The sequence below is a fragment of the Octodon degus genome, unplaced genomic scaffold, assembly GCF_000260255.1.
Source record: "Octodon degus isolate 3935 unplaced genomic scaffold, OctDeg1.0 scaffold00050, whole genome shotgun sequence".
Taxonomy (NCBI): Eukaryota; Metazoa; Chordata; class Mammalia; order Rodentia; family Octodontidae; genus Octodon; species Octodon degus.
Window position 1 is genome coordinate 7,071,518 of NW_004524626.1, and position 25,687 is coordinate 7,097,204.

Sequence of the window (25,687 nt, forward strand, 5' to 3'; positions counted from 1 at the left end):
TAAGGCTGTTTCCCTAATGACATGTTGCTCTGCTGCATCCTGGTGTGGTGTGTCCCACCAGAACACCTCAGTGTCCAATGCAACCCAACAGAATGTGCCTTATTAATAAGTAGCTGCAGGGCCGGGGAGATAGCTCAGTAGAATAAGTGCTTGCTAGGCAAGGACCTGTGTTCAATCCCCGGTTCCGCAAAAAAAAAAAAAAAAAAGCCGAGCCAGGTGTAGTGGCACATCCTGTAATCCCCATGCTCTGGGAGGCTGAGGAAGGAGAATCATAGGAGCCCCCTTCCCCCCTTATACAGTGCTCGGATGGAGTACAGGGGCTCCACACTTAGTTGCTTCCCTCGCTTTTTGTACTTTTAAATTTGAGAGCCTTATTCATTTGTCAAATTGGGCTGGGAACTTGTGATCCTTCTGCTTCTGCCTCCCAGAATTCTGGGATGTAAAGTGTATGCCACCTCACACAGCTAAGCTCAGGGGTCTGAGTTGCACTTGCAAACATAATGAGCTTCCATCTTTAAAAAAAAAAAATCTGTTTTAATGAACAAATGAGGGATTTTTTCTTTATTTTTACCTGGAAGAGTTTTCACATCTCTCACCTCTTTTGTGGTGCTAGGGATTAAATTCAGGGCCTTACACAAAATAGACGAACACTGTACTGCTGAGGTGCAGCCCCAGCTATTGTTCAGACTTGATTGTTTATGGCTATAATCCCAGCACTTCAGAAGTTGAAGCAAGAGGATTGCTATAAGTTGTAACCTAGCATGGGCTATATAGTGAGACCTTCCCTCAAATAAACAGAACAATAACAAAATCAGTGTTCATACACCAGGAAGTTGAGGCAGGAGAATCTTTGCAAGTTTGAGACTAACCTGGGCTACAAAGTGAGCTCAAGGCCACCCTGAACTGCATAGCAAGACCCTGTCTCAAAAAAAAAAAAAAAAAAAAAAAAAAAAAAGTGTTAAGATAGGGTCTTGATGAGTTATACGAGGCTGACTTTGAATCTGCACTTGGAGTTCTCCTTCCTTAGCCTGCCAAGTATGTGGATTGCACTATATCTGGCAGAACATTCCAACCTTAGACATGGGCAGCTTGGGCTTTTTCTTTTTTTTTTTTTTTTTTTGTCTTAGATTTATTATTGTTAGTACAGCCATTGTAAAAAGATGTTAACTAGGCCAGAGATAGCTCAGCAGACTAAAGCACCTGCTTAGGCAGAACACAGCGTCTGGGGTTCGATCCCCGGTGTACTGTGCTGGCCCCGCCTCCGGGGCATGTTGAGACTGATTAAGAATGAGCATAGTGGCACATGCCTATAATCCCATTACTTGGGAGGCTGAAAAACAGGAGGATCGTTACGAGTCCAAGCCATGTAGTGAGACCCTGAATACCCTGTAGACCCTGTACCAAATTAAAAAAATTTTAAAAAGCTATTAAGGGGCTGGTGGGATGGCTCAGTGGTCTAAAGCACCTACTTAGAACAAGCTTAGCAAAAAAGCACAGGGATGGGGCTGGTGAGATGGCTCAGTGGTCTAAAGCACCTAATTAGAACAAGCTTAGCAAAGCACAGGGACCGCGGTTCGATCCCCCAGCACCACATGCCAGCCAACCCCGCCCCCTGGTGGGCTGAGCTGGCCACACACACACAAATAAATAAAAAATTAAAAAAAAAAAAAAGAATAAAAAGCTATTAAGGTAGCTTGGGCTTTTTCACCCTGCATAAGTGACAGGTGTGGTCGCCTTAGCTTCCTTCCTTAGGAGGGTCCCTTCTGTCATGGGATGGAGGGTTGGGTCCTGTGGGGCACCTGGGCATTGTGTCCATCTTTCCACCTGGCAGCCAGACTGACTGCTCTTATCCTTATGCAGATCAGCATTGTGGAGCTGGAGAAGAGCCAGCGGCAGCAGGAGCTGCTACAACTCAAGTCCTGTGTGCCTCCTGATGATGCCCTGTCCCTGCACCTGCGTGGGAAAGGCACCCTGGGCCGAGAGCTGGAGGCCGAGGCTGCCGGCAGGCTACACCTCGAACTGGATTGCACCAAGTTCTCCCTGCCTCCCTTTAGCAGCATGAGCCCTGAGCTCTCCATGAATGGCCATACTGCCAGCTATGAGCTCTGCAGTGCACTGAGCCGGCCCTCATCCAAGCAAAATACCCCACAATACCTGGCCTCCCCCCTGGACCAGGAGGTCGTGCCCTGCACCCCCAGCCACAGTGGCCGGCCTCGGCTTGAGAAGCTCTCAGGTCTGGCCTTGCCTGACTACACTAGGCTATCCCCGGCCAAGATTGTGCTGCGCCGGCACCTGAGTCAGGACCATGGCGCATCTGCCAAGGTGGCGGTGAATGAGCCACATCCAAGGTGAGTGCAGCCCCAGGACCTCTTGGGAACTCTGCAGCCCCACACTGTCTGGAAGAGCTCTGCAGGTTTGCAAAGGCTCCCAAGAGTGATTTGGTTTCCTGTTGCAGAGCTGAGCATGCCAAGGAGAGCAGTCTTCCCTATCAGAGCCCTGGGCTGTCCAACAGCATGAAGCTGAGCCCTCAGGACCCGAGGCCTGCTTCACCTGGTGCTGCCCCCACAGCAGGGGAGAAGAGCAGTGAGAAGGTGAGGAGGCCCTGGCCTGTGTGTGCCCCAAGCTGAGTGCTGGGCAGGATAGGCACTCCAGGCTTGGGAGGTGCTAGAAGGAAGTTCATCCAGGATAACTTTTAGGGCTCCATGAGGGCACAGCCTTGCCTGGAGGATGCATGGAGGTATTTGAGAACCCTGACCAGATAATGACAGGGCAGGGCACCCAGACAGGTTGTGTGGTATAGGTTCTAGAAGCAGATATTTCCAGGCTGACCCTCAACCTGACAACCATGCCAGAGCCAGTTTAGGAGGCTGCAGCCCAGGGTGTCTGGCAAGGGGCCTAGGTGGGGGGAGGAGGTGGTAAAGGGTGCAGCAGGTACTCTGGGACATCAGGACATCACAGGGCCTGGCCAGTGGCCAGCCAGGCAGGAAGAGGGGCAGAGTGGGAGCAGCGTGGAGCCGTTGGGCATGGAGATATCCAAACTGCTTCCCAGAAGCATGTTGGGGAAGCAGGTCGTACATGCAGGACAAGGGCTGCCGGCCCCTGGAGGATGGTCTGTATCTCCATCTGCACCTGCACAGGGTGGGAAGGAACGAACGTACGGCAGCCATGGGGAGACCATCACTAGCCTGCCCATCAGCATCCCACTCAGCACCGTGCAGCCCAACAAGCTCCCTGTCAGCATTCCCCTGGCCAGTGTGGTGCTGCCCAGCCGTGCCGAAAGGGTGGTGAGCCATGGGCTGGGCCGTGGGGGTAGGTAGGGGTGGCGTGGATGTTTCGTGTTTGGTGTGACCCAGTTCCTTTTTTGTTATGTTGCACGCCATTCAATTTCAAGAGCGCTGCTGCTCCCTGGCCAGTAGGGCAGGAGGAGTCCAGGTTTAACAGCAGTGTGTTGTCTGTTCTCACCCCCAGTCTGTTTCTGGTGAAAGGTGGCGTGAGCGGGTGGAATAGAGTCCCCCGCCTGAAATCCTGCCCCAGCCCGCTGACCCGCTATGGGTTTCTCTCGCAGAGGAGCACCCCAAGTCCTGGGCCGCAGCCCCGAGACTCTTCGTCCACACTTGAAAAACAGATCGGTGCTAATGCCCACAGTGCCGGGAGCAGTGTCTCAGGAAACCGGAGCCTGGCCCTGGCATCTGCAGGTAACTGCTGTCTTGCCCCAAAGGCATGCTCACAGCCTGCTCTACTGCCCCCACCTGAGTACAACCTGCCCAGGCCTTTGGCTGCAAACCACTACATTTTAAAGAAGTTAGGTGGTGCCAGGCAGGGTAGCTCACACTTGTAATCCCGGCACTTTAGAGATTGAGGCAGGAGGATCACAGGTTAAGTTTAACTTAGTCAATTTAGCAAGACCCTTTATGAAAAAGGGGGAGAAAATGCCAGGGTTAATATAACTCAGTAGTAAAAGGGGCTGGGGAGATAACTTGGCAACACAGTACCTGCCTGGCAAATGTGAGGTCATGAGTTCAATTCCTAGTACCAAAAAATAAGCCACAGTGGATGGGGTGCTCAAGAGTGAGGCCTAAAGGGCCAGGGAGATGGCTCAGTGGAATAAGTGCTTCCTTGGCAAGCGCAAGGGCCTGAGTTCAATCCCTGGTTCCGGGAAAAAAAAAAATGCCTACAGATGCTGGGGCTACTGGTTGAGGTCATATCTGTTCTTAGCTTCTGCCCTGGTATTGTAGCCTGAGCTGCGGTTGGCAGTATGCTGAGCCTTAGGAGGCTCTGAGACTTTTAGCTCTTGCAAATGAGCAGCCTCTGCCTAGATTTTTTTTTTTTTTTTCCTGAAAACAGCCCCTATACATATCAGCTATTGTCCTTGTCACCTGCCCTGCCAGAAAATGGATTTTTTTTTTTTTTTTTTTTTTTTTTGCGGAACTGGGGATTGAACTCAGGCCCTTGCACTTGCCAGGCAAGCACTTACTCTACTGAGTCATCTCCCCAGCCCCTAGATTTTTTTTTTTTTTTTTTTTTTTAATGTTTGTTTCATTTTATGGTTTTTTGAGACAGGATCTTACTATGTAGTTCAGACTAGCCTTGAACTCACATCAACCTTCCTGCTTCAGTCTCCCAAGTGCTATGAGCGACAGCACCCAACTGGGTGCTTTATTTATTTATTTATTTATTTATTTATTTAATTTTTTTACAGAACTGGGGATTAGACTCAGGCCTTTGCGCTTGCCAGGCAAGCACTTATTCTAGTAAGCCATCTCCCTAGCCCCCAGCTGGGTGTTTTTTAAAATGAAAATTTATTGAGGGAGATAGCTCCTAAGAGACAAGAGGAGACCTGAAAGTGGGTTGCCAAGAAGGTAGGGGTTTTCTAGGGTTTGGGAAGTGGCTCAATAAACCCCTGTGGGGGTCAGGGCTGCCCAGTGTCCAGATGGGCTCTGTTCTAGACAGTCCTGTTGGAGGATGACATGGGCCTCAGACACCATCCTGTGATGATTGGGAAGCAGCCTCACTTGGGCTTTGCTGTAACCTAAAGCATTCAGAGCCCACATATGAGCAGTGGGGTGCAGCCTCTTACAATACAGCTGTCTTTACCGCAGCAGTGCTGGGCCATGCCTTGGGCAGTTGTTGCCAGCTCTCGTAGCCACTTTCCCAGGAGTGGCAGGTAATGTGCAGAAGGCCACCATCATGTGCAGATCCCTGCTGTGGTCTCCACATAGCACCTCCCATTCTCCCACCCAACACTTAGAGAAGGGTCTGGGTAACTAAAGTCATGGTGTTGCTGGAGACCCTCTGGGAGCCAGGGTGCTCCATCCTGCAGCAGCACCTGCCATCGGGGGCTGTTCTCTGGATGCAAAGGTCAGGCTCTGAGTGAGTCAGGCAGTCAGGATATTTTATCCTGGGTTGTTATCCGTACCACCACTGAGGTTAAGACAGCTTCTCAGTTGGGAGAGCCTAAAGGGGCCAGCATTTGGGTATGTCACTGCTGAAGACAGGCCCTCCTGGCCTCTAGCTTCTCCCTTCTGTTGCATGATGCATTGTGGCCGCATGTGGACAGCTAGGGCTTCCCGCTCCTCTGGCTGCAGTCCCAACCCCTATATACGGGTATCTGTCCTCAGTGGCCCAGGTGAGGCCCAAATCAGAGCCTGCCTAGGACCAGCACTAGAAAGGAGCTATTTCTGGTAGATGTTTCACTGAGACCGAGGTGCAAGGCACTGCGATGGGCAGTGGGCAGGAATATGACTATGGAAGGTGGGGCTCTGCCACTTGCCAGTGACATAGGGCAGGTCCCTGTTACTTTGTCCAAGGAATCCCAGGTAGCCCAGCACCTTCCTTCTGTGCTGAAGATGGCCCCAGCACCTACCAGGGCCACCCTGGAGGCCATTTCCCAGGTCCATCCCCCCCTTTCCACATTCTCCTGGAGCTGGGATTTAGCCTCTCTTCTTCCTCTGCCACCCCCTGAGAGCCCTTTATCCTATCTACAGGATTCTCCTATGCTGGCTCTGTGGCCATCAGTGGGGCCCTGGCTGGCAGCCCAGCACCACTCGCCCCTGGAGCTGAGCCGGCCACCTTTGATGAGCCCTCTGGCTCGGGAAGCCTCTTTGCCACCGTGGGGTCCCGCAGCACTACGCCACAGCATCCCCCTCTGCTGGCACAGCCTCGCAATTCGGGACCTGCCTCTCCTGCCCACCAGCTCTCTGCCAGTCCCCGGCTCATGGGAGCTGCCCAGGGCCTGCTGCCTGACATAGGCAAAGGCGATCTGCCTACTGAGCCTGGCTTTTCAGATCCTGAGAGTGATGCCAAGAGGAGAATCGTGTTCACCATCTCAGCTGGTGCAAGTGGTGCCAAGCAGTCACCCTCCACCAAGCACAGTCCCCTGGCCCCAGGTGCCCGTGGAGACTGTGGACCCAGCCATGGGCAGGACAGCCGCAAGCGGGGCCGGAGGAAGCGCACATCAGCTGGAACCCCCAGTCTAAATGCAGGCGTGTCCCCCAAGCGGCGAGCCCTGTCCACTGTTGCCGGTCTCTTCACTCAGTCCTCAGGATCCCCTCTCAACCTCAGCTCCATGGTAAGGATGGGGTGGTGCCCTGGGAGTTGGGAGTTCCAGCCTGGCTGGCTAGGTGTAGGACCAGGTCTGTGTCACTGAGGCCAAAACAGGTGTGGATGTGGTGCCTGGACAGTGACAGTGGCCATAGCCATGCCCACAATAGCACCCTGCCAGCTGCCAGGCTCCAGGGGCTTGGGAGGTGCCAGAGATCAGAAAGCATGCGAAACTGTGTGATGTCTTGCTTTGGGCTTATGTGTCCTGGGTTGGTCTTTGAGTGCATCTGCTTCCTCTACCCTTTCAGGTCAGTAACATCAACCAGCCCCTGGAGATCACGGCCATCTCATCCCCAGAGAACTCCCTGAAGAGCTCTCCTGTCCCCTACCAGGACCATGACCAGCCTCCCGTGCTCAAAAAGGAGCGGCCCCTGGGCCAGACCAATGGGGCACACTATTCCCCGCTGACCTCAGATGAGGAGCCAGGCTCTGAAGATGAGCCCAGCAGTGCCCGGTGAGTAAGTAGGTGGGCAGGGAGGCCTCCGTCCCACAGTGGCCTGTCTGGATTCATGTGGCAGGAAGGAATGGGTGCCCTGACCTGCTGACCGGCACCAGTCGGAGAGGGTTCTTAAACAGGTGGGCTCAAAGCTTCCATCCAGTGCCTGGGGCTAGGTGCTGCCTGGCCCTCCTGTGCGCATGGCATGGGGCCTGAGTCTGGTGGCCTGATAGCTAGGCCAGCATTGTTTCCCGAGGTACAGTAGGATATGAGTACAAGCTGGCAGGGCAGAGGCCTGGGCCACAGAGAAAATGAAGAAACTGGGTTTCAGAACCCAGGTATGGTGCAAGCTTGTCACCTAGCCACTCATATAGCTGAGGCAATGGGGTCACTGAGCCTAGGAACTTAAGGCCACCCCATCTCATAAGAAGAGGAGTGATAGCCCCACCCCCAGGCGCGCTGAACTGGCTACCGAGATTGGGTGCGGTGGTACATGCCTGTCATTCCAGCGCTGGGGAGGCTGAGAACAGAAGGATCACTAGGAGTCCAAGCTACGTATCGAGACTCTGTATCAAATACATTTTTAAAAAAAAAAGGTTTCCAGAGTGGTATCAGCATATCTCTCCTGCTTTGTGAAGAATTATTTTTTAGCGTGTTCCCTGGCACCCATGAGGTTACTTCCCGTTTCTGGGTTCATCTATCCTGAGCATTTCCTGTCCATGGTGCTCTCGCTATAGCCTCTCTCCAGCATCTGTCACCAACCATGGCATCCTCACAGTCTGTCCTTGCTGTTGGCAAGTGTCATAGCCTTGCTTCTTTTCCTGGCACAGTAGTATCCCAGCGTGGGGTGGACCTCGCTGTGTGTGTCATCATCTGTCCTTCCCTGAGCATGAACTAGGTGTGAACTGGGCCACTGTGAGCGTCCGTGTGCATGTCTCCATTTGTACATCACATCTCTGCCTGCTTATTATTGTCCGTGGCAGAATTGTGGTTCCCATGGGATCCTGCGGGATCCTCCTTGCTGCGACTCCTGTTGTCATGCAGTGATTCACTCCCACAGCGAACTGTGAGGCTCTGCTCTTCAGCTCGATCGCTTTTCCCCTTCCCTAGTCCTGCAACCGCCTATCTGGTGCCTCTCTCTCTCACACACACACACACACACGCACAGTGGCTCCTTGTGTGGCTGCTATGAACGTCTGTCCCTATGTGTACAGCCACAGTGTTCATCTGCTCTGCCTGCTTTGTAACCTGTCATTGGTGAGCATTCCTCACACCCCAGGATGGCAGTTCCTGTAAGACGTGTGACCTGCGAGTCTGTTCTGCCCTCTGCATGTGTTTGCTGCATGTGAGGGGCCCTTTGAGAGCACTGAAGCCCTTTGGATCTGTTTCTTTCTGTTTATGCCTTTGGCCTCGTGAGTTACTTGCTGTAGCTCTTCTGCCACAGACAGAGATTTTGTCCAGTGTGCCCTGGGGCATTGTGAGCTTGTGAGGAGAACACTTGCCGAGGGCTGCCAGGCCTATGGAATTCTTTACTCCCATGTGGGTGGTGGTCTTTGGGGGGGCATCAGAAATAATGAGGCTCTGTGGTCAGAATGTTGAAATGGGCTGCTATGCTCTGGACCCTCATGTTTGTCCATGGGCTGAGAAGCCACACCCATATGGACCTGCCTGCCATGGCCCAGTTCCCGGCAGAGGGTCTGGAGTCCATGCCAGGGCAGCCCGTCCTGAGAGTTCCGAGGGTCAGCTGTAAGTCTGTTCTCTCCCCAGGCTGTTGAGTGTCCCCCATCCTGATGATCTGTAGGCCTTTAGAATGTAATTGGATTTGAAACATTAAGGATAGTTTTTTCTCACCCTTAACAGAATTGAGAGAAAAATTGCAACCATTTCATTGGAAAGCAGATCTCCCCCCAAAACCTTGGAAAACGGTGAGTGACAAGTGCTGCCTGCTGCTGCCCTTATGTGAACCCAGGCCTGGTGACATGGGCCAGGCCTACCAAGTGGCTCTGTGGTGGCTATGTGGAGAGCTGTTCCCAGGCTGTGAGAGCAGGCTGTTTAGTGACCTTATGGGTACCACCTTATTCCTGGCTAGGTTAGACTGGCTCTTTTCTCTGTCTCCCTGCATCCCTAGAAATGCATAGCCTGGGCTTGAATCCCTCTGCTCTCTTGTGGCCCGAGGCTATGGTGTCCTTGGGATTGGGCCAGCCTGTCTTCCACAAACAGGCAGGATTAGGCCTCGGAGTCTCTGTGCTAAGACAGCTCCTCCCTCCTCTCACAGATCCTGTACCCTGCCTTCCTGCATCCTGTCTGAGCAGCTGGCACATTCATGTTGGGTGTGCCTGGTCCAAGAGCCCTGTATCTAGCAGCAGGCACAGTGGCTTCATGGCCTCTGCTTTACATCCCTATCAGGTGGCAGCTTGGTGGGAAGAAAGCCGACACCCGCAAGTGAGCCAGTCAACAGCAGCAAGTGGAAGTCCACCTTTTCACCCATCTCTGACATCAGCCTGGCCAAATCTGCAGACAGCCCTCTGCAGGCTGGTTCCACCCTGGGCCAGAACTCCTTGTTCTCGTTCCGGCCAGCCCTGGAGGAGCCCACAGCAGCTGATACCAAGCTCTCCACCCACCCAAGGAAAAGCTTTTCTGGGTCGCTGTCAGGCACTGATGGGCTCAGCCCTGGTGCCAACCCTCCCAACGGCCTGGCCTTCAGTGGAGGCCTGGCTGCAGACCTCAGTTTACATGGCTTCAACGATGGTGCTTCCCTCTCTCACAAAGGCCCAGAGGCAGCCGGCCTGAGTGCCCCACTGAGCTTCCCCTCACAGCGGGTCAAGGAGGCTCCCCAGGAGGCCAACCCCTTCTTGAACAAGCGGCAGCTCGAGGGCCTAGGTGGACTGAAGGGTGAAGGTGGCCCAGGCAAGGAGCCGGGCGAGCCAAACTTACCCCTTTGTGGGCCCACGGACAAGACTGTCCTGCCACATGGCAGCAGGGCCAGCAAGGCCCGGGACCGTGAGCTTGACTTCAAGAACGGCCACAACCTCTTCATCTCCGCTGCTGCTGTGCCCCCTGGGGGCCTCCTAGGTGGCCCCAGCCTCACTCCAGCAGTGTCTTCTGCAGGCAACACAGCCCCAACAGCCCAGGCGCACCGCCCCTTCCTGGGCACCTTCACCCCTGGGTCGCAGTTCTCCCTTGGCCCCGTGTCCCTGCAGGCCAACCTGGGTGCAGTGGCTGGTTCTTCTGTGCTGCAGTCCCTTTTCAGCTCTGTGCCAGCTGCCGCTGGCCTGGTGCATGTGTCGTCTGCCGCAACCCGCCTGACCAACTCGCATGCCATGGGTAGCTTCCCCTCTGGGGTGGCTGGCGGAACCGTTGGAGGTAGGCAACGTGGGTCCTCCTGAGCCTGGCTTCCCCAGGGCAGGGCTCTGGTTCCCAGGAGGCTATGCCTGCTCCCAGGAGCGCTGGCTTCGTCATGGGTTGCCTTGTGGGTCCTTTCTGCAGGCAGGGCCCTGTGCTGCAAACCAGGGCTCGTGTGTCTGGAGGCAGCCTCCCCGCGGTGGGTTCCCACTGTAACACATCCTTCTTGTTTTCAGAGGACCTCAGTGCACATAGCTAGGGCAGTCCTTACTCAGGGCAGCCGCCCCAGCTCAGCAGACAGCAGGGGCGAGCAGTCTTGGCTGGGCGCGGGCGGGCAGGTGGGCCCGGAGGGGCGGGGCCCGGCCTGGCCACAGGTAAGTGTCCACTGCCATGTCTGCTACTTGCCGCTTGTGCCACCTGCGACCTGGAACTGCGGCTTGCTGCTTCTGCCTTGCTCACAGCTGTGCCTGTGCTTCTCTTAGCTGTGTGCAGACTGTGCCCGCCTGTTGAAGCTGAGTTTTCTCTCCCATTGCAGGTGTCTCTAACCATGCGGTGCCTTCCGCCTCTGCTCGCCCGTTCGGAGCCAGTGTCGGCAGCGGGGCTGTGTGCAGCAGCGCCACACTGGGCCTGGGCCCACTGCAGGCGGCGGCCAGCACCTCGGCCTCTTCCTTTCAGGCCCCGGCCTCAGCCGAGACGCGGCCGCCCCCTCCGCCTCCCCTGCTTCCTCCTCAGCACCTGGGCATTCTCCATGCACCCCCCCCACCTAACGTCACCTTGCCTCCTCCCCCTGCGCTGCTGGCTTCTAACCCTGAGCCCGTGCTTCTGCAGAACCTAGCGTCCATCCCAGCTAACAAAGCTTTTTTACCTCTTTCCTCTGCCGCCTCTCTACAACCTGCTAACGCCTCTCTGTCTGTCAAGCTAGCCTCCCTCCCGCACAAGGCCTCCCGCCCTTCCTTCACGGTGCACCATCAGCCCCTATCCCGCCTGGCCCTGGCGCAGGCTGCGCCCACCGTCCCACAAGCCAGCTCTACGGGGCCATCTGCTGTGTGGGTTTCCCTTGGCATGCCGCCTCCTTATGCCGCGCACCTTTCGGGGGTTAAGCCCCGATAAAGAGCTTGCTTAGCTAGCAGTTCGTATTTTGTAAGGTAAGGCTAGAGCCAGACAAGGTGGTTTGCTCCAAAACCAAACCATTCCACTGCACAGAGAAGGGTCTACCGAGGGCCTGGGTCAAAGCTGCTGCTCTGTGGTGCCTTGAAAGGTGTGGCTGGTTGACCCAAGTTTTGGAGGGGAGGGTAAAGGGCCAGCATCATGTGAACAGGACCTGCCAGGAGATCAGTAGGTGTGTCGGGACCCTGGCTGCCCAGTCCTGGTGGCCACCGGCTTGTGAAGCCCCTGCCCACAGAGCAGAAGAGCCCCTGAGAGTAGGGTAGCAGTAAGAGGTGCTGTGGTCAGAGCCCTACTGTAGATGGTCAGGCAGTGCACTTGTGGCCCTTCCTACCAGCCTGGGAAAGGCAGCACCTGGGAGGTGGCAGGCACAGCCTTGGAGAGGCTGCTATGGGCTGACAGTGCAAAGGGGCTGAGGTGCCCCATGGGGTATTTGGAGAGTCTAAGGCTCATGAGACCCTGGAATGCAGCAGGCTCCAAAGATGGGGTGGCCTTTGGCCACCTGGTGAGGCCCTTAGGCCGCCTGGGCAAGCTTTGTGCCCTGGGCCAGCCGAGCCCAGGCTGTGTGTATGGGGAGGTGTGTGCTGGCCCCTCACTTGGAGCCTGCCATACAGAAAAAGTACAGAAAAGGGTTCACAGCCTGCAGGAGGTCCCTGTCTTGTCCTCCCCAGAGGGCTGTGCCTTGGGGCTTTAAACCCAAAACCATAGCCAGGTGTGGTTGACACAAGCCTTTCATCCTATTATTTTCAGAGGCTGAGGCAGGATTGTAGGTTGGAACTTAGCCTGGGCAGCTTAGCAAAGACCATCTCAAAATAAAAAATGGCTAGGGATGTGGCTCAGTTTGAAGGCCCTGGCTTGCATCCCAGGTACTGTAAAATGAAATAACCCCCAATGCAGCCAGCCCCACCTGTCACCCAAGGAGGCTGGTGTTCAGTGTGGCAAGGATGTACCACTGGGTGAGCAGTTGAGAAGCATCCTCTAGAGCTGACAGTCTGCCCTGCTCTTGGTGCACATGGACACAGAGGCCGACCACAGAGTGGTGATGCGCTCCTGATGAGAATGTATGGCTGCAGCTAGGGTGCAGGCTAAACTGTCCTGAGAAGTGCTAGAGGTAGGGTGGGTGTAGCCTGATCCTGTGTCCCCTTGGCACATGAGGGAGCTGGAGGAACGCCAGGATCTGCTGCTGCACGGGCTGGCTGCCTAGCACTGCTGCCCACAGGAGCACCTGCCTCTGGCCTTCCTTCCAGGCCGGCAGGGGGTGGTGACTCTGCACTGGGTGTGCTCACACTCTGTCCCAGCCCCCTGAGCTGTGCTGGGCTGTGCCGTGCATGCTGCTGACTGGCCACTCTCACCACTGTCCCCGCAGGTAACTAGGATTTCTACCTCACCTGCGCGACCTATGCAAGGGCAGTGTGGACCAAGCACCTGCTGCTCGGTGCTTGCGCTGCCAGGCTCCCACCCCAGATGGAAGGACAGACAGACGGCAGAGAAGGGCAGGATGAGGAGCTCCACTGTGAATCGGCGGCACACCACTGGAGGTGCTGGGACTGGTCCAGTCTGTACTGTCAATAGTTTTAGATAAAGTATTTATCGTTTTTTAAAAAGTATAAACAATTCTGACTTATTTTATTCCACCTGAGTTGTCAGAGGCAACCTATTGAGAAGTATAAATGTCTATGTAAGAGAGAACTTTATATATAAAAGACTCCGGCTGCAGGGCGGGCCCCACCGAGCCGCCTGCCACCGCAAACCCGGTGCTATGGCCTCCAGGCCTGCGCCTGCCTCCGCCTCTTGGTGCTGCCCCGGACGCTGACCAACGCCAAAGCCAGTCCTCGATGCCTGCCCATGCCCAGCCAGAGGCGCCAGCCCTTTGAAGGGCTATCAGAAAGTCGCTCTGAAAAGGCCCTGTTCCTAGTGGCCAGTGTCCCACTGCTCTGGAGCCATTGCTCCTGCCTGGATCCATCGGCCACTGCCCAGTCACTGTGACGGACCCAACTGTGAATCACTGGCTGAGGGTCCTGCCTGTGATATCCGGGCATGGTGGGAGGAGCTGGTCGCAGGGCCCTTCTGATGGATTGCACAGTGGGTCAGCGTTGATGGGAAGGGGCCTGTGCGGCCCAAAGCTGTTCTGAGTGGTGCTCAAGGAGGCTTGTGCTTGGCCCCGGAGCGGTGGCATGTGTAACAAGTGCAGTTACTTTTGTATTCCATTGCTTTTCAGCTGGGGCAGGCCTGCTGGGTAACATGGGGCAGGCCTGTATCCGCCCTGGTGTTTCTGTATAGGAGAGTGTCACGCTGATGTGTGACGGTATTTTATAGAGATGTGATGAAAATTTATAAATTTCATAGACTTGACTGCATTTATTTTTAGACTGTATAATGCACAGTGAGCTTAAAAAGAAAGAAAAGCAAGGGGAATAGAAACTTTATTTATTCAAATGCACAAAAATGGCACTGGCCCCAGGGCTGGCCCTCACCCCACACCCTACAGGAACACGCATCCCACATTTGCGGCCAGGGTCCTGCCTGTCACTTTGTCCTTGCAGGTTCTCTGTGCTGCTGTGGGTGTTCTTGGTGTCTCCCCACCCCAGCTGCCTTGGAGTGCTGACACACGTCCTGGCTGTGGCCTTGGCCAGGGCTTGCCAAGCCTGCCCTGGTTCCATGTGGGAGGCCTGAGCACTGGGTTTCCCATTGGCCCGGCCTCATCAGTCTGGTCTGGACCCCTGCTTCTCCCCACCTAGCAGTGAGTTCTAAAGATGGTGCTGGGGACCCCTCTCCCAAGTTGGTGCTTTTAGCCTGGCCTCTAGGTGCTGTGCCTCATTCCCATGGACCCCGCCCCTGCCCTCAGCACAGGGCAGTGCCCTGCGTGGCATGTAGGGGCTGAGGGTTACCTCTGGCCACACAGAGCCCTAGGTGACAGTAGCAAAGTCAGCAAGCAGCAAGTCCCTGGTCTCGGATCACGTTCTCTTAAAAAAACACTGTATGCATCTGCCTGTCAGCCTGTAGGCTGGTGCCAGCTTGGGGCAGCACAGGCCACATTCAAATAGCCCTGCCCTGTGACCATATCTACACACATACTTGAGTGTTGGGAGACTAAATAGTACACGTAGGGGCACGCACCCACAGTGTAGCCACTGCTGGCTTTTGGCACATCTAGCATGGGTGCAAGTCCCCTCTTGAGCCCATGGGACAGATGCATGCCCCTACAGTAAGCTAACCATGTGCAGCGCCTCCCCTTCACATCCTGGGCCTGGGCTACACTGGTTCTCACCCAGACCTGCTGAGCCGCATCGAGGTGGGCAGGGCAGTGTTGCAAGGCCATCCTGATTTGGTGCTGGCAGTAGTTCCACTGTCCTGGGCTACCCCAGCTTGGGGAACCGGTGCTGCCCTAGCCCTGGGACAACTCCTGGGAGGCTGCTATGCAGCTCTTGCTCAGGAATTGGTCAGGAAACATTAAGGACCGGACAACCCACCCTCTTGGGATCTTGCTGACCCAATGGTCTCCAGGAACTAGGCTTCCCATCCTTTGTGAGCCCCATGAATGGCAACTTATTTAAGACTTACCCGTATTTATCCACCCGCGGAACACATGGCCCTGCTCCCTGCCTCTTGGTGAAATGGTCCATCCACAACTTGCCTCACATCCTCCCTCCCCACCCCTCATAGGCTTTGCTTTGTGTCTGTAATGATCTCTGTACCCCCACCCCAGAGCGCCCACTGCACTGTTTCCACCCCTAGGCGCTGTAATAAAAGCAGTTTTCACTTGGACCTGGTCTCAGCAGCCTTTTTTTCCTAGCAACACAACACAGTGAGGTGTGTACTCAAGAGTGGGGAGTCTCGTCCCCAGCCAGAGGGAACCCCCAGCAGCTGCTTTGTGGCAAGGCAAATAACACTCCTACCCCAGCTTCTCAAAGCCAGCTGATCTAGGGCCCTGGGTCACCAAGATTCCCCTCCATTCTGCCCTGCTGGGGACCACTGTCCTGAGGGAGAGGCTCTAGCTGCCAGGGCCCCCATCTTTTCCATCCACTTTGCCACCAGTTTGGAAAAGAGGTACCTTTATTGAAAACAGTGAGTGCAGTGACCCAGAGCCAGGACCACTCCATCTCCCATCAGCAGAAGTGGAGTTCACAGCTGGCAGGGGGAGACCCTTACCATTCACAGCTTCCCTTTAGCTTCATACATTCAGCTGGTGCAGGACTGGAAGGCCTTGCCAACCGGGTACACACCCAGCCCTCTGGGCACGGGCACTCGGCATAGCAGCAGACCATGACACCCAGATGCCAGAACCCTTTGGTGGGTCTCAAGGCACAGGGATGGGGTACTTACTGGGTTTCTACACAAATGCAGCCCCTGCCCAGCCTCAGGCTTTGAGCCCAAATACCCCCATGGCAGGCGCAGGTGTGGCCAGGGAACCCAGGGCAGGGTCTGGCAGGGAGTTAATCTAGTTCATCCAGCCAGGGACCGACGAAAGCTGCCCGCCCGTCCCTTGGCAAGTTGCTCAGCTGGAACCTGGCCTCCTCAGATATGCCGTACTGCTCCAGGGGATCCTACGCAGGGGGACAGGGTGGGGTGGCCGTGAGCCATGGGCCAGGAGCACAACCCTGTCACCTCCAACCTGTGCACACCTTGCCTGTCATCTTCTGGATCTCATTCCTGTAGAAGATGAGGCTTCTCCGCATGTACTCGTAGCTGAGAAAGCAGAACACCTGCCTGGTCAGATTTCAAATGCCAACCCATCATGGCTGCAATGCCCAGTGCATCCCATCTGTCCCCAAGCCCCACCTAGCCCGACGCAGAGCCTCCATCCACTCCTGACACTGCTCCTGGGTGCAGCACTCAAAGTAATACTTCCTTTCTGGGTCCTCGATGAAGCCTGCAAAGGGAACAAGGGATGGAGCTGCCTCCGGTTGGTCTCCACTTGCTCCACACCTTGCCCTGCAGGGGCCTGAGCAGCTTCTTACCAGAGCCCCACACTGCCCCCTTCTGGCTGCACCAAGGTTTCACCGAATTTTGTCCTGAGCTGAACTGTATCTCCGCCCCTCCCCAGACACAGGTTCAAGACCTTGCTTCCCCCTGCAACCTGTGAATTTCACCCTGTTTGGAACATGGTCTTTAGGAAAGTTCTGACTACAGTCCCCAGTATTGGGGCCTGAGGGACCTAAATCCATAACTGCTGTCTTAATAAAGACAAAATGCACAGTAGAATAAGCATTTGCCTGGCAAGCGCAGGGTCTGAGTTCAATCTCCGGTACCAAAATAGATAGATAGATAGATAGATAGATAGATAGATAGATAGATAAATAAATAAATCTAAGACCGGCAAGACAGCTCAGCGGTCTAAAGTGCCTGCTTTAGGCAAGTACAGGGACAGGGGTTCGATCCCCAGCATGGCGCAGGCCCTGTCCCTGAACACACTGGGCAGTGATGGGCGTGGTGGCCCATGTCTGTAATCCCAGCGCTGGGGAGGCTGAAAACAGGAGGGTCACTGCAAGTCCAAGCTGCGTAGTGAGACCCTGTACCAAATACATTTTTTTAAAAAAAGACAAAACGCTGTGAGATAAACCTCCAAGAGCCCCAAAACGTCTGGGGCAAGCCTGGGACCAGTGTACACAGCCTAAGAAGGAACCAACCCCTTCTGGGTCTCAGACCGCTGTCCACAGGTCTGTACAGACTGCTCTTGGTATATAAGTCATCATCTGTGGCACTGTAATGACAGCCCCAAGAGACAGAGAGGGTCCACCTGCCCACGCAGACCTGAATCTCCTAAAAGTGGCCGGCAGGTCCATCCCTCCCGGGTATCCAGCATTTGGCCAACAAACAGGGAAGGAAGAAACAACCAAAAAGAGAAGGTCCTGGTGCCATTTGGGGGCGGCAGCTGGGAGGGGCTGGTCGTGGGCCCGCGCAGCATGGAGGAGGGAGGCGTGGGCAGGAGCTCAGCCGGGGCGGGCTTGGCAGGTGCGCGGGGCAGGCGGCCAGGACCCGACCTTGGGCCTCCCGAGGGCCATCAAAGGGGTTCTTTGTCCCGGGCGGGAGCAGCCTGGCCAGGGAGGGGACGGTGGGAGCCACTCACTGATGGAGAAGCCGCCGGGCTCTTCCTGCGCGACTCTGCAGCGCTCCAGAAGCAGGGCTCCGAGGGGCTGCGCGAGACACGGCCGTGAGTGCTGGCCGCCTGCCCGCGCGGGTCCCCCGCGGCCCCCACGCCCCTACCTCTGCCTCGTCGGTGCGGAAGTAGAACAGGAAGTTGACCACCAGCTTCACCAGCCGCCGCTTGGCCACTGCGGGCACAGGGCGGGGCTCAGAGCAGCCGGGGACACCCCCCAAACACACACCGTCCTGACCCAATCCCCGGTCCGCAACCGCTCACCGCTGCCTTTCTTGGGTCCTCGCATGCTCAACTCGGCCGCCATCTCGGCCGGCTGCTGGGACAGGGCCCGCAGTTCCTTCTCGTTGTACCGCATAGTAGCGGCTGCGGGGATGCGGGAAAGAAAACGCGGAATGAGCCGCCGCGCCCTCCAGCCCGGCCACCGTCCCCTTCCCCCGCGGCCCCCGCCACAAAGGTATCTGGGCACCAATCCGGAAGCACCGCCGGCGCTATTGCGCTTGCGCATTGCGGGTCGGCCGGTCCCAAATGTTACCGCTGGGTGGCGCGAGCGTACAGCGGCAGCGTAGGTCAGTGCGGTAATCGGTCTTTATATAACCATGAAAAACTCTGAATTTGTTGGAGTGGGGACAGATTCACAGCATGGACCTCCTCTCTTTGGTTGTTTCTGCCCGGCCTCAAGTTTCCTGGCCCTTTCCCCGTATAAACAAGCGCAGCTGAGGGAGCAACAACTTTTATTTAGAGTCTCTCAGCCTACCCTCTTGCCACAGCCAGTCCCGCGCGAACTGCAATTCACCGAGATTTCGCGGAGAGTATCGTGCGCACGCGCACCTCAGAGGCAGGCGGGCACTTCCAACCCTATTCCCTTCCCTTTCGCCTCCCAATTGTCCATTCGGTTTAGAGGGCGGGCTGGGCATGCGCACACGGGAGACTCCTCTAAATTGCTCCCGGAAGTAGTTCTTTAGCTCTTAGTGCGCGTGCGCACAACGAAGTTTTGGCGGTTGTCTTTAGGCTGCGCGGCCTCCGGCCTAGGTGAGAAATGGCGCGGGCTGAACGGGTGCTGCGACCCGGGGCTTACTGGAGCAGGGCGGGCGTGAGATCGAGGCGCATGTGGCGGGTCTCGCGGGCGGGCGGCGCGCCCCGGAACGCCAAGACGGCGCGTGAGGGTCCCGGCTGCTTTGTTCTCCAGGCCTCCTTTGAAGACTGTGCTACTGGTCTCGCTTTGGGTCTTGGCGGGTCAGTTAACCTCAGTGAGCGTCTCCTTTAGCTGTGACTGGGAAGCGCCAGCATCCGCCCCGCCCCGAAGGCGACCGATTTTGTAAGCGTGTGCCGGGCATCGCAGAATGGAACAGCCAGGGGGGCCTCTGGTGGCTTTCTCAGAGTCTGAAGCAGGACGACTGCGAGTTCGAGCCCAGCTTCAGCAAATTAGTGAGACCCTGCCTCAAAAATAAAAAAAAAGTTAAAGGACACGGGGCGTGGTGATGCACGCCTGTAATCCCAGCGCTTGAGTAGTTGAGGCAGGAAGATTGTTTCGAGTTCGAGACTAGCCTGGGCTATCAAGGGAGCTCTAGGTCAGCCTGACCAGCATAGCGAGACCCGGTCTCAAAAGGAAAAAAGAACTGGAGATGTTGGTCCCCCCTTTGCCAAAAAAACTGTTCATCCGAGACACAGGTCCTGACCCCAGAGGGCATCTCCTCAATTCTTAAAGTGTTCTACTGGTCTTCACTTTGCAAACTCTGGTTATACATAACCTTTTTTGTGGTGGTACTGGGAATTGAACCCAGGACCTTTACACTGAGCTACAGCTTCAACACTTTCTGTTTTGAGACAAGGTCTCACGAAGTTGCCCAGGCTGGTCTCAGATTTGCCTAGGATGCCAAGTGTACACCACCATGCCAGGCTTACAATTTCTATTTCTAGGTGCATTCGTTTTCAGATGTCATCAGCTGACTTCCTATTATGGTGGATGAAGCCTCCTGTCTCCCACCTGCTCACCCTCCCTCCAAGTCCACCACATTCTCCATTATGTTTTCTAAGGTTCAAAGTATTTGGTCAGTGGTGACACAAATAATGTATTTAATTAGACTGCTTCTCTTTTATCCTTTCACTTCTCTCTCTAGAGACAGTCTCTGTGTAGTTCAAGGTGGCCTCAAGCTCCTTGGGTAGCTTGGACTGGCCTTGATCTCAGGAAATCCTCCTGAGTGCTGGCACTACAGGTGTGTGCCACTGTACCAGCCGTCATGTTTGTGATCAGTTGTATTTGTGTCTTTGGTATTTTTTTTTTCCTCTTTCTCTAAATCTGTTTAACATCTCCTGTACTTGTCTGTTGTATTTTCCCCAGATTTAAACATTGATTTCCCACCCTCCAGCCCTGCTTGGAGTGACTGCTTTCCAGCATTGAAGGGCAGTCACTGGAATGCTGGAGCTGCTGCCCTCCCTCGTGGCTGGGTGTAGGCGGCCTGTGCACCCCTATGGGTAGCATTTTGGCTGCATGTAAATGGGCCGATTCTTCCTAGAGGCTCCATAGCAGTGTCTGTCCTGCTCTGTTTGGCATCTCCTAAAGGCACAGTCTCCTCAGCTTTTGGCACCTTTGTCCGTCCTTGGAACCAGCCATACAGCATCTTCCGGTCAGTGTGTCTGTGACTCAGATTCTGAGTCTGTGATGACACAGAGCCTGGGCTGATCCAGGGTGATCCACCCTGTTAAGCTCTGTGATCCCATTTGCAAAGTCCTGTGGGCATGGTGGCACCCACCTGTAATTCTAGCACTCAGGTGTCTGAGGCAGGAAAATCCCTGAGTTTGAGGCCAGCCTGGGCTATGTAGCAAGAACTTTTGCCAGAAAAACAACATGGGGCTGAGGATTCAGCTCGGTGGCACAGCACATGCCTGGCAAGCACAAGGTCCTGAATCCAATTCCTGAGACCCCCCCCCCCAAAAAAAATGAAAAAACAGCCCCCACCCAGCCATTTGCAAAGCCCTTTCTGCTGTATAAATTGATACTGTAGGTTTGGGAAGGGCAACGGAGATTTGATTTGTTTTACTTTTTTATTGGCACATTAGCTATACATAGTGATTGACATTCATCTTAGGGAGTTTATACCTGTACATGATTGATTTTTTTTTCCCCCCCATTCCCCTTCCCTGCCTTCAAAAAAAACTTTCTAAGGGGCCAGAGAGATGGCTCGGTGGAATATGCACTTCCCTGGCAAGTGCAAGGGCCTGAGTTCAATCCCCGGTTCTGAACAAAAAAAAAAAACTTTCTAATTTTTGGTCCCTTTCCTTTTCCCGTCTGCTCTTCACTTGTTCTTCCCTCCCTGAGATGTTTTCTTCACAACTGTGCAAGGACAGGGAGTGTAGCTCCCTCATTTCCTGGGCTGTCTCTGAGCTCTCCTGGGTTTAAAGCAAGGGGCCTGATCAGAGGGCGAGGAGTTCAGGGATAGTGTTGGGCGATCAGAGAAGCCGCCTGGAGGGTAGGTTTAACTGCGCCTGATAGTCCCAGGGTGGTCTGCAGCGGTGTGGTGGAGGCTCCCAGAACTCTGCCTTGGGGGCCGGGGAGATGGCTCAGCAGGGGCCTGAGTTCTATCCCCAATTCTGCAAAAAAAAAAAAAAAAAAAAAAAAAACCCTCTGCCTTGGCTACAGCTGCTGAGATCTTCCTGTGTGTAGGCGTCAGGGTCCAGAGCTAGACAGCTTCTAGGCCTCTGGCTAGCTTGAGCAAGCCCCAGAAATGGATTTAGTTTGTGAATAGTGGATGTAGCCAGAAAGGAAACTCAGGAAGGACTGAATAGGGGCTCAGTCAGCCTGGGAAGACTTCCTGGAGGTGGTGAGGCTTAAGCCTGGCCTGGTCCTCCCTGGAGGGGCCTCTGCCATGCACCCTGCTGCCATTTCCGCCCCCAGCCTCTGCTCCATGGGTTGGAGGCCCTTCCTCCACCATGGTCACCAGGCACCACAGTCACCAGGAGGAGTCCCTAAAGCCAGCTCAGCATCCTTGTTGCTGCCTGGCCAAGTGTGTCCAGTGGTGGGCAGAGTCCATGACCCCCAGCACTGCCCCTTCCCTTCGCCTCTACAGTGTCTTCCTTGGCTGCCCTGTGACACCTGCAGGCCTACATCATGGACTTCCAGCACCGCCCAGGAGGCAAGACAGGCAGCGGGGGCGTGGCCTCCTCCTCCGAGAGCAACCGTGACCGCAGGGAGCGCCTCCGGCAGCTGGCACTGGAGACCATTGACATCAATAAGGTGGGTGCTGTGAGGCTGTGGCAGTCACCAGACTGTACCCCCACCTTGGGTGGCCCTCGAATGGCTTTCCCTGAGCCCTGACATAGGGCAGTGGTTTTACTCTGATGACATTCAATTTTCTCCTCCAGGATCCGTATTTCATGAAAAACCATCTGGGGTCCTATGAGTGCAAGCTCTGTCTAACGCTTCACAACAACGAGGTGTGTTGGGGCTCTGCTCTGGCGCTGACACTGCTGTACCCAGCTCTGCCCCCGGCCTCTCGCCCTTTCATTATTGCTCAGATGACAGAGCGGGTCTGCCCCGACCCTCTTCAGAACTGGCAGCGTGTTTGCTTCCTGGTGTCTTTCCATGAAAGACATTGAGGGATGCAGCTGCAGGCTGAGTTCCCTTGGTGCCCACCTGTGTCCCCAAACCTCAGCATCCAGAGTTCTCCCCAGCAGACATTCTTCTATGACTGTCGTTGGCGCTGTCACCTCATGTATTGGCCTAGTTGGCCCCGGCAAGTGTCCCCTTTGCTTACACTGCCTGCACTGAGCCATTGTCCTGTGTGCTGGCCCTTGGGCACTGCGCACACTAGGTACAGTTTGTGCTCTGTGGAGTGGCCTGGGCGCTGCAGGACGCTTAAGCATCATGCCAGGCGTGCCTCAGAGGGTGTGTTTGTCAGCAGTGTTACCAGAGGTGGCCATACAGCTGTCCCCAGCAGGTCCCCCATATTCCACGCCTCCTGGTCTGCAGCTTTTCATAGGTGCACCCTGTCCCTCACATGCAGAACCCTACAGCTTGCTGCATCATCCTAGGCCAGGTGCTGCCCTGGCCCAGCCCCTCCAGTCCGAGTGTGGACAAACAGGCCATGATTGTCCCATCCTGCACTATGGGGAGGGGCCTCAGGGTGCCCTCTGGGCCCTGGTGACACTTCTTTCCCTCCGCAGGGGAGTTACCTGGCACACACCCAGGGGAAGAAACACCAGACCAACCTGTAAGTGTTTTGCCTCCCATGAGGTGCCCACAGCCACCCACCTATCCTGCTGACATTCAGGGTGGGCACCCCCCCCCACACCAGTTCAGCAGCAGCGGGGAGCCAGCCTGGGCTGTGACTGAAGGGTGCTTAAGGGGGGCCTTGAGTCTACTGTCCTTGTTCCACTTCCTTCCAACCCTGCCCTCATCCCTCACCTCCCAGATTAGCTCCAAGGTTAGGCTGGGCTCTGGCACCTGGGCCTGTGGCCTTGGTGTCCCATGGGAGAGGCCACAGTGCCACATCTATCCCCACAGAGCCCGGCGAGCAGCCAAGGAGGCCAAGGAGGCCCCTGCCCAGCCAGCACCTGAGAAGGTCAAGGTGGAAGTGAAGAAGTTTGTGAAGATCGGCCGCCCTGGCTACAAAGGTGCATGTGTACATCTGCTCGCAGCTGCCGTTCTCACACAGATGCCCCTGCTGGGCCACACACAGCCACTGTTCTCTGGCCTTGGAGTTAAAAGTCTCCTTCACCTTCATCCCCTATCAGTGTCACTGGGGTGGTCGCATTCCCTTTCCTGGAAGCCCCTTTCCTGTACAGTGAGACCCACCCCCTTTTGCCCACCTGCCACCCCCACTTCAGCATCCATTGGGCCACCGGTGCCCTCCTCTCTGGCCTAGAGACCTCCCCACATCCATTCTCCTGTCCTGTGGGTGACATTTAGAATATGCAGGGTCCCTGCACCTGACCCTCAGTATGTGTTGTAGTGACCAAGCAGAGGGACACCGAGATGGGCCAGCAGAGCCTCCTATTCCAGGTGAGATGGGGGCCCGGGTCTTGGGTATACAGGGAAGTCCAAGGCACCCCTTGAGTGCCTCTGTCCCCCCAGATTGACTACCCTGAGATCGCCGAGGGCATTATGCCCCGCCACCGCTTCATGTCTGCCTACGAGCAGAGGATCGAGCCCCCGGACCGGCGCTGGCAGTACCTGCTGATGGCTGCGGAGCCCTACGAGACCATCGCCTTCAAGGTGACGTGGCCACTGCGCCTGCTGACTGAGGGGGAGTGAGGAGGGTCTGCGTGCGCCGGGTGGCGGCGGCTGCTGCCTCCGGGTCCTGCTGAGGGCTAGGGCTAGACCCGGTCAGTTGTGCCCTCAGTGCACAACCCACAGGATGGGCCTTGTGAGGAGGCCAAGTGACAGCCCCTCAGCAGGAGCACCAAGAGTTCAGGGCCAGCCAGACGCCACCTTGCCTGAAAAAAACCAGAGTTAATAAAATCTTAAGAAAAGGGCAGGGGGCTGGTGAAATGGCTCAGTGGTCTAAAGCACCCACTTAGAACAAGCTAAACTAAGCAAAGCACAGGGACCGCGGTTCAATCCCCCAGCACCACATGCCAGCCAGCCCCGCCCCCTGGTGGGCTGAGCTGGCCACACACTAAATAAATAAATAAATAAATAAATAATAAAAAAAAGAAAAAAGGGCAGGCAGGGGCTGGTGAGATGGCTCAGTGGTCTAAAGCACCTACTTAGAACAAGCTTAGCAAAGCACAGGGACCGCGGTTCAACCCCCCAGCACCACATGCCAGCCAGCTCTGCCCCCTGGTGGGCTGAGCTAGCCACACACACGTAAATAATTTTTTTTAAAAAAGGGCAGGCGGTATGGTGCAGTAGTGAGTGCAAGAGGCCCTGGATTCTACCCCAGCTCCATAAATATGGGGTTCCCGAGCTCCTCTGGAAGGGCCCAGTGTGGGGAGCAGATGCTCCACCTCCCTGAGCTCCCAGCTGAACTCTAGCCCTCCAGTGTTGGCCCCTGTGGACCTGAAGGCGGTGGGGACCAGGAGCCTAGTCACACAGCCCCACCCACCCACCCAATAGGTACCTAGCAGAGAGATTGATAAGGCCGAAGGCAAGTTCTGGACCCACTGGAACCGGGAGACCAAGCAGTTCTTCCTCCAGTTCCACTTCAAGATGGAGAAGCCCCCTGCTCCACCTAGCCTCCCAGCAGGCCCCCCTGGGGTGAAGCGACCCCCACCCCCGCTGATGAATGGGCTGCCCCCTAGGCCACCGCTGCCTGAGTCTCTGCCCCCGCCTCCACCAGGAGGCCTGCCACTGCCCCCTATGCCCCCCACTGGGCCTGCACCCTCTGGCCCCCCTGGGCCTCCCCAGCTGCCTCCTCCAGCTCCTGGGGTCCACCCCCCAGCACCAGTGGTCCATCCTCCCACATCTGGGGAACACCCCCCAGCTCCAGGGGTCCACCCTCCAGCACCAGTGGTCCATCCCCCCACATCAGGGGTCCATCCCCCAGCCCCAGGAGTTCACCCTCCAGCTCCTGGAGTCCATCCTCAGGCCCCTGGGGTTCACCCACCAGCTCCAGGGGTACATCCTCCCCCAACAGCTGGGGTCCATCCACAGGCCCCAGGAGTGCACCCACCTGCTCCTGCAGTACACTCCCAGGCCCCTGGGGTGCAGTCCCCTGCCCCTGGGATTCACCCGCAGGCTCCAGGGGTCCACCCCCAACCTCCTGGGGTTCATCCTGCAGCTCCTGGAGTGCACCCCCAGCCTCCTGGAGTTCACCCTTCCAACCCCGGGGTGCACCCCACTCCCATGCCTCCAATGCTGAGGCCTCCGCTCCCCTCCGAGGGCCCAGGCAACATTCCTCCCCCTCCCCCAACCAACTGAGGAGCTGCCCCTCCCTGTTCTGTGTCTGGCTGTGTTCTGTATTTTCCCAGAGAGAAGACCTCAGCTTTTGTACTGGCCCCAGAGCCTATTAAACAGCCTCCCCCGTGTCTCGTGGGTTGCTCTGCTGGCTGGAGGGTGGGGGCTTGCCCAGTGGCAGAACCTGAGGGCTGCGCTTGGTGGCTGCAGG

General features: G+C 56.0%; 3 protein-coding genes across 14 annotated transcripts in view; 2 read left to right on the forward strand and 1 right to left on the reverse strand.

Annotated features, from left to right (window-relative positions):
* Dot1l (DOT1 like histone lysine methyltransferase) overlaps positions 1 to 15,307 on the forward strand; it is a 53,201-nt gene extending 37,894 nt beyond the window's left edge. For 7 of the 10 annotated variants that reach the window (XM_004632698.3, XM_023716952.1, XM_023716953.1 and 4 more), the window contains 9 exons: positions 1,861 to 2,348; positions 2,456 to 2,591; positions 3,138 to 3,284; positions 3,566 to 3,695; positions 5,985 to 6,568; positions 6,849 to 7,054; positions 8,897 to 8,961; positions 9,443 to 10,399; positions 10,914 to 12,900. In XM_004632698.3, coding sequence (XP_004632755.1) covers positions 1,861 to 2,348; positions 2,456 to 2,591; positions 3,138 to 3,284; positions 3,566 to 3,695; positions 5,985 to 6,568; positions 6,849 to 7,054; positions 8,897 to 8,961; positions 9,443 to 10,399; positions 10,914 to 11,488 — 3,288 coding nt within the window. In that variant the 3' untranslated portion in view covers positions 11,489 to 12,900. The other 3 variants (XM_023716947.1, XM_023716954.1, XM_023716948.1) reach the window with 3 other exon arrangements.
* A 270-nt stretch (positions 15,308 to 15,577) lies between these two features.
* Positions 15,578 to 18,109, reverse strand: Plekhj1 (pleckstrin homology domain containing J1). Its single transcript, XM_004632932.3, has 6 exons — positions 17,904 to 18,109; positions 17,747 to 17,814; positions 17,610 to 17,676; positions 16,322 to 16,412; positions 16,165 to 16,228; positions 15,578 to 16,086 (listed from the first exon to the last, which is right to left on the reverse strand). Exons 1-6 carry the CDS (start codon positions 17,995 to 17,997, stop codon positions 15,976 to 15,978), a joined length of 495 nt encoding a protein of 164 aa, XP_004632989.1. The 5' UTR covers positions 17,998 to 18,109; the 3' UTR covers positions 15,578 to 15,975.
* Positions 18,110 to 18,584: 475 nt separating this feature from the next.
* Sf3a2 (splicing factor 3a subunit 2) lies at positions 18,585 to 25,607 on the forward strand. 3 transcript variants are annotated; one of them, XM_004632699.2, is made up of 8 exons: positions 18,585 to 18,671; positions 21,707 to 21,873; positions 22,002 to 22,073; positions 22,803 to 22,849; positions 23,143 to 23,252; positions 23,591 to 23,640; positions 23,713 to 23,853; positions 24,697 to 25,607. In XM_004632699.2, the coding sequence occupies exons 2-8, from the start codon at positions 21,748 to 21,750 to the stop codon at positions 25,498 to 25,500; spliced, it is 1,350 nt and encodes a 449-aa protein (XP_004632756.1). In that variant the 5' UTR covers positions 18,585 to 18,671; positions 21,707 to 21,747; the 3' UTR covers positions 25,501 to 25,607. The 3 variants fall into 3 exon arrangements, with proteins under 3 accessions (XP_004632756.1, XP_023572724.1, XP_023572725.1); XM_023716956.1 differs by lacking the exon at positions 18,585 to 18,671 and adding an exon at positions 18,680 to 18,908; XM_023716957.1 differs by lacking the exon at positions 18,585 to 18,671 and adding an exon at positions 18,680 to 18,875.
* The last annotated feature ends 80 nt before the right edge of the window (positions 25,608 to 25,687 follow it).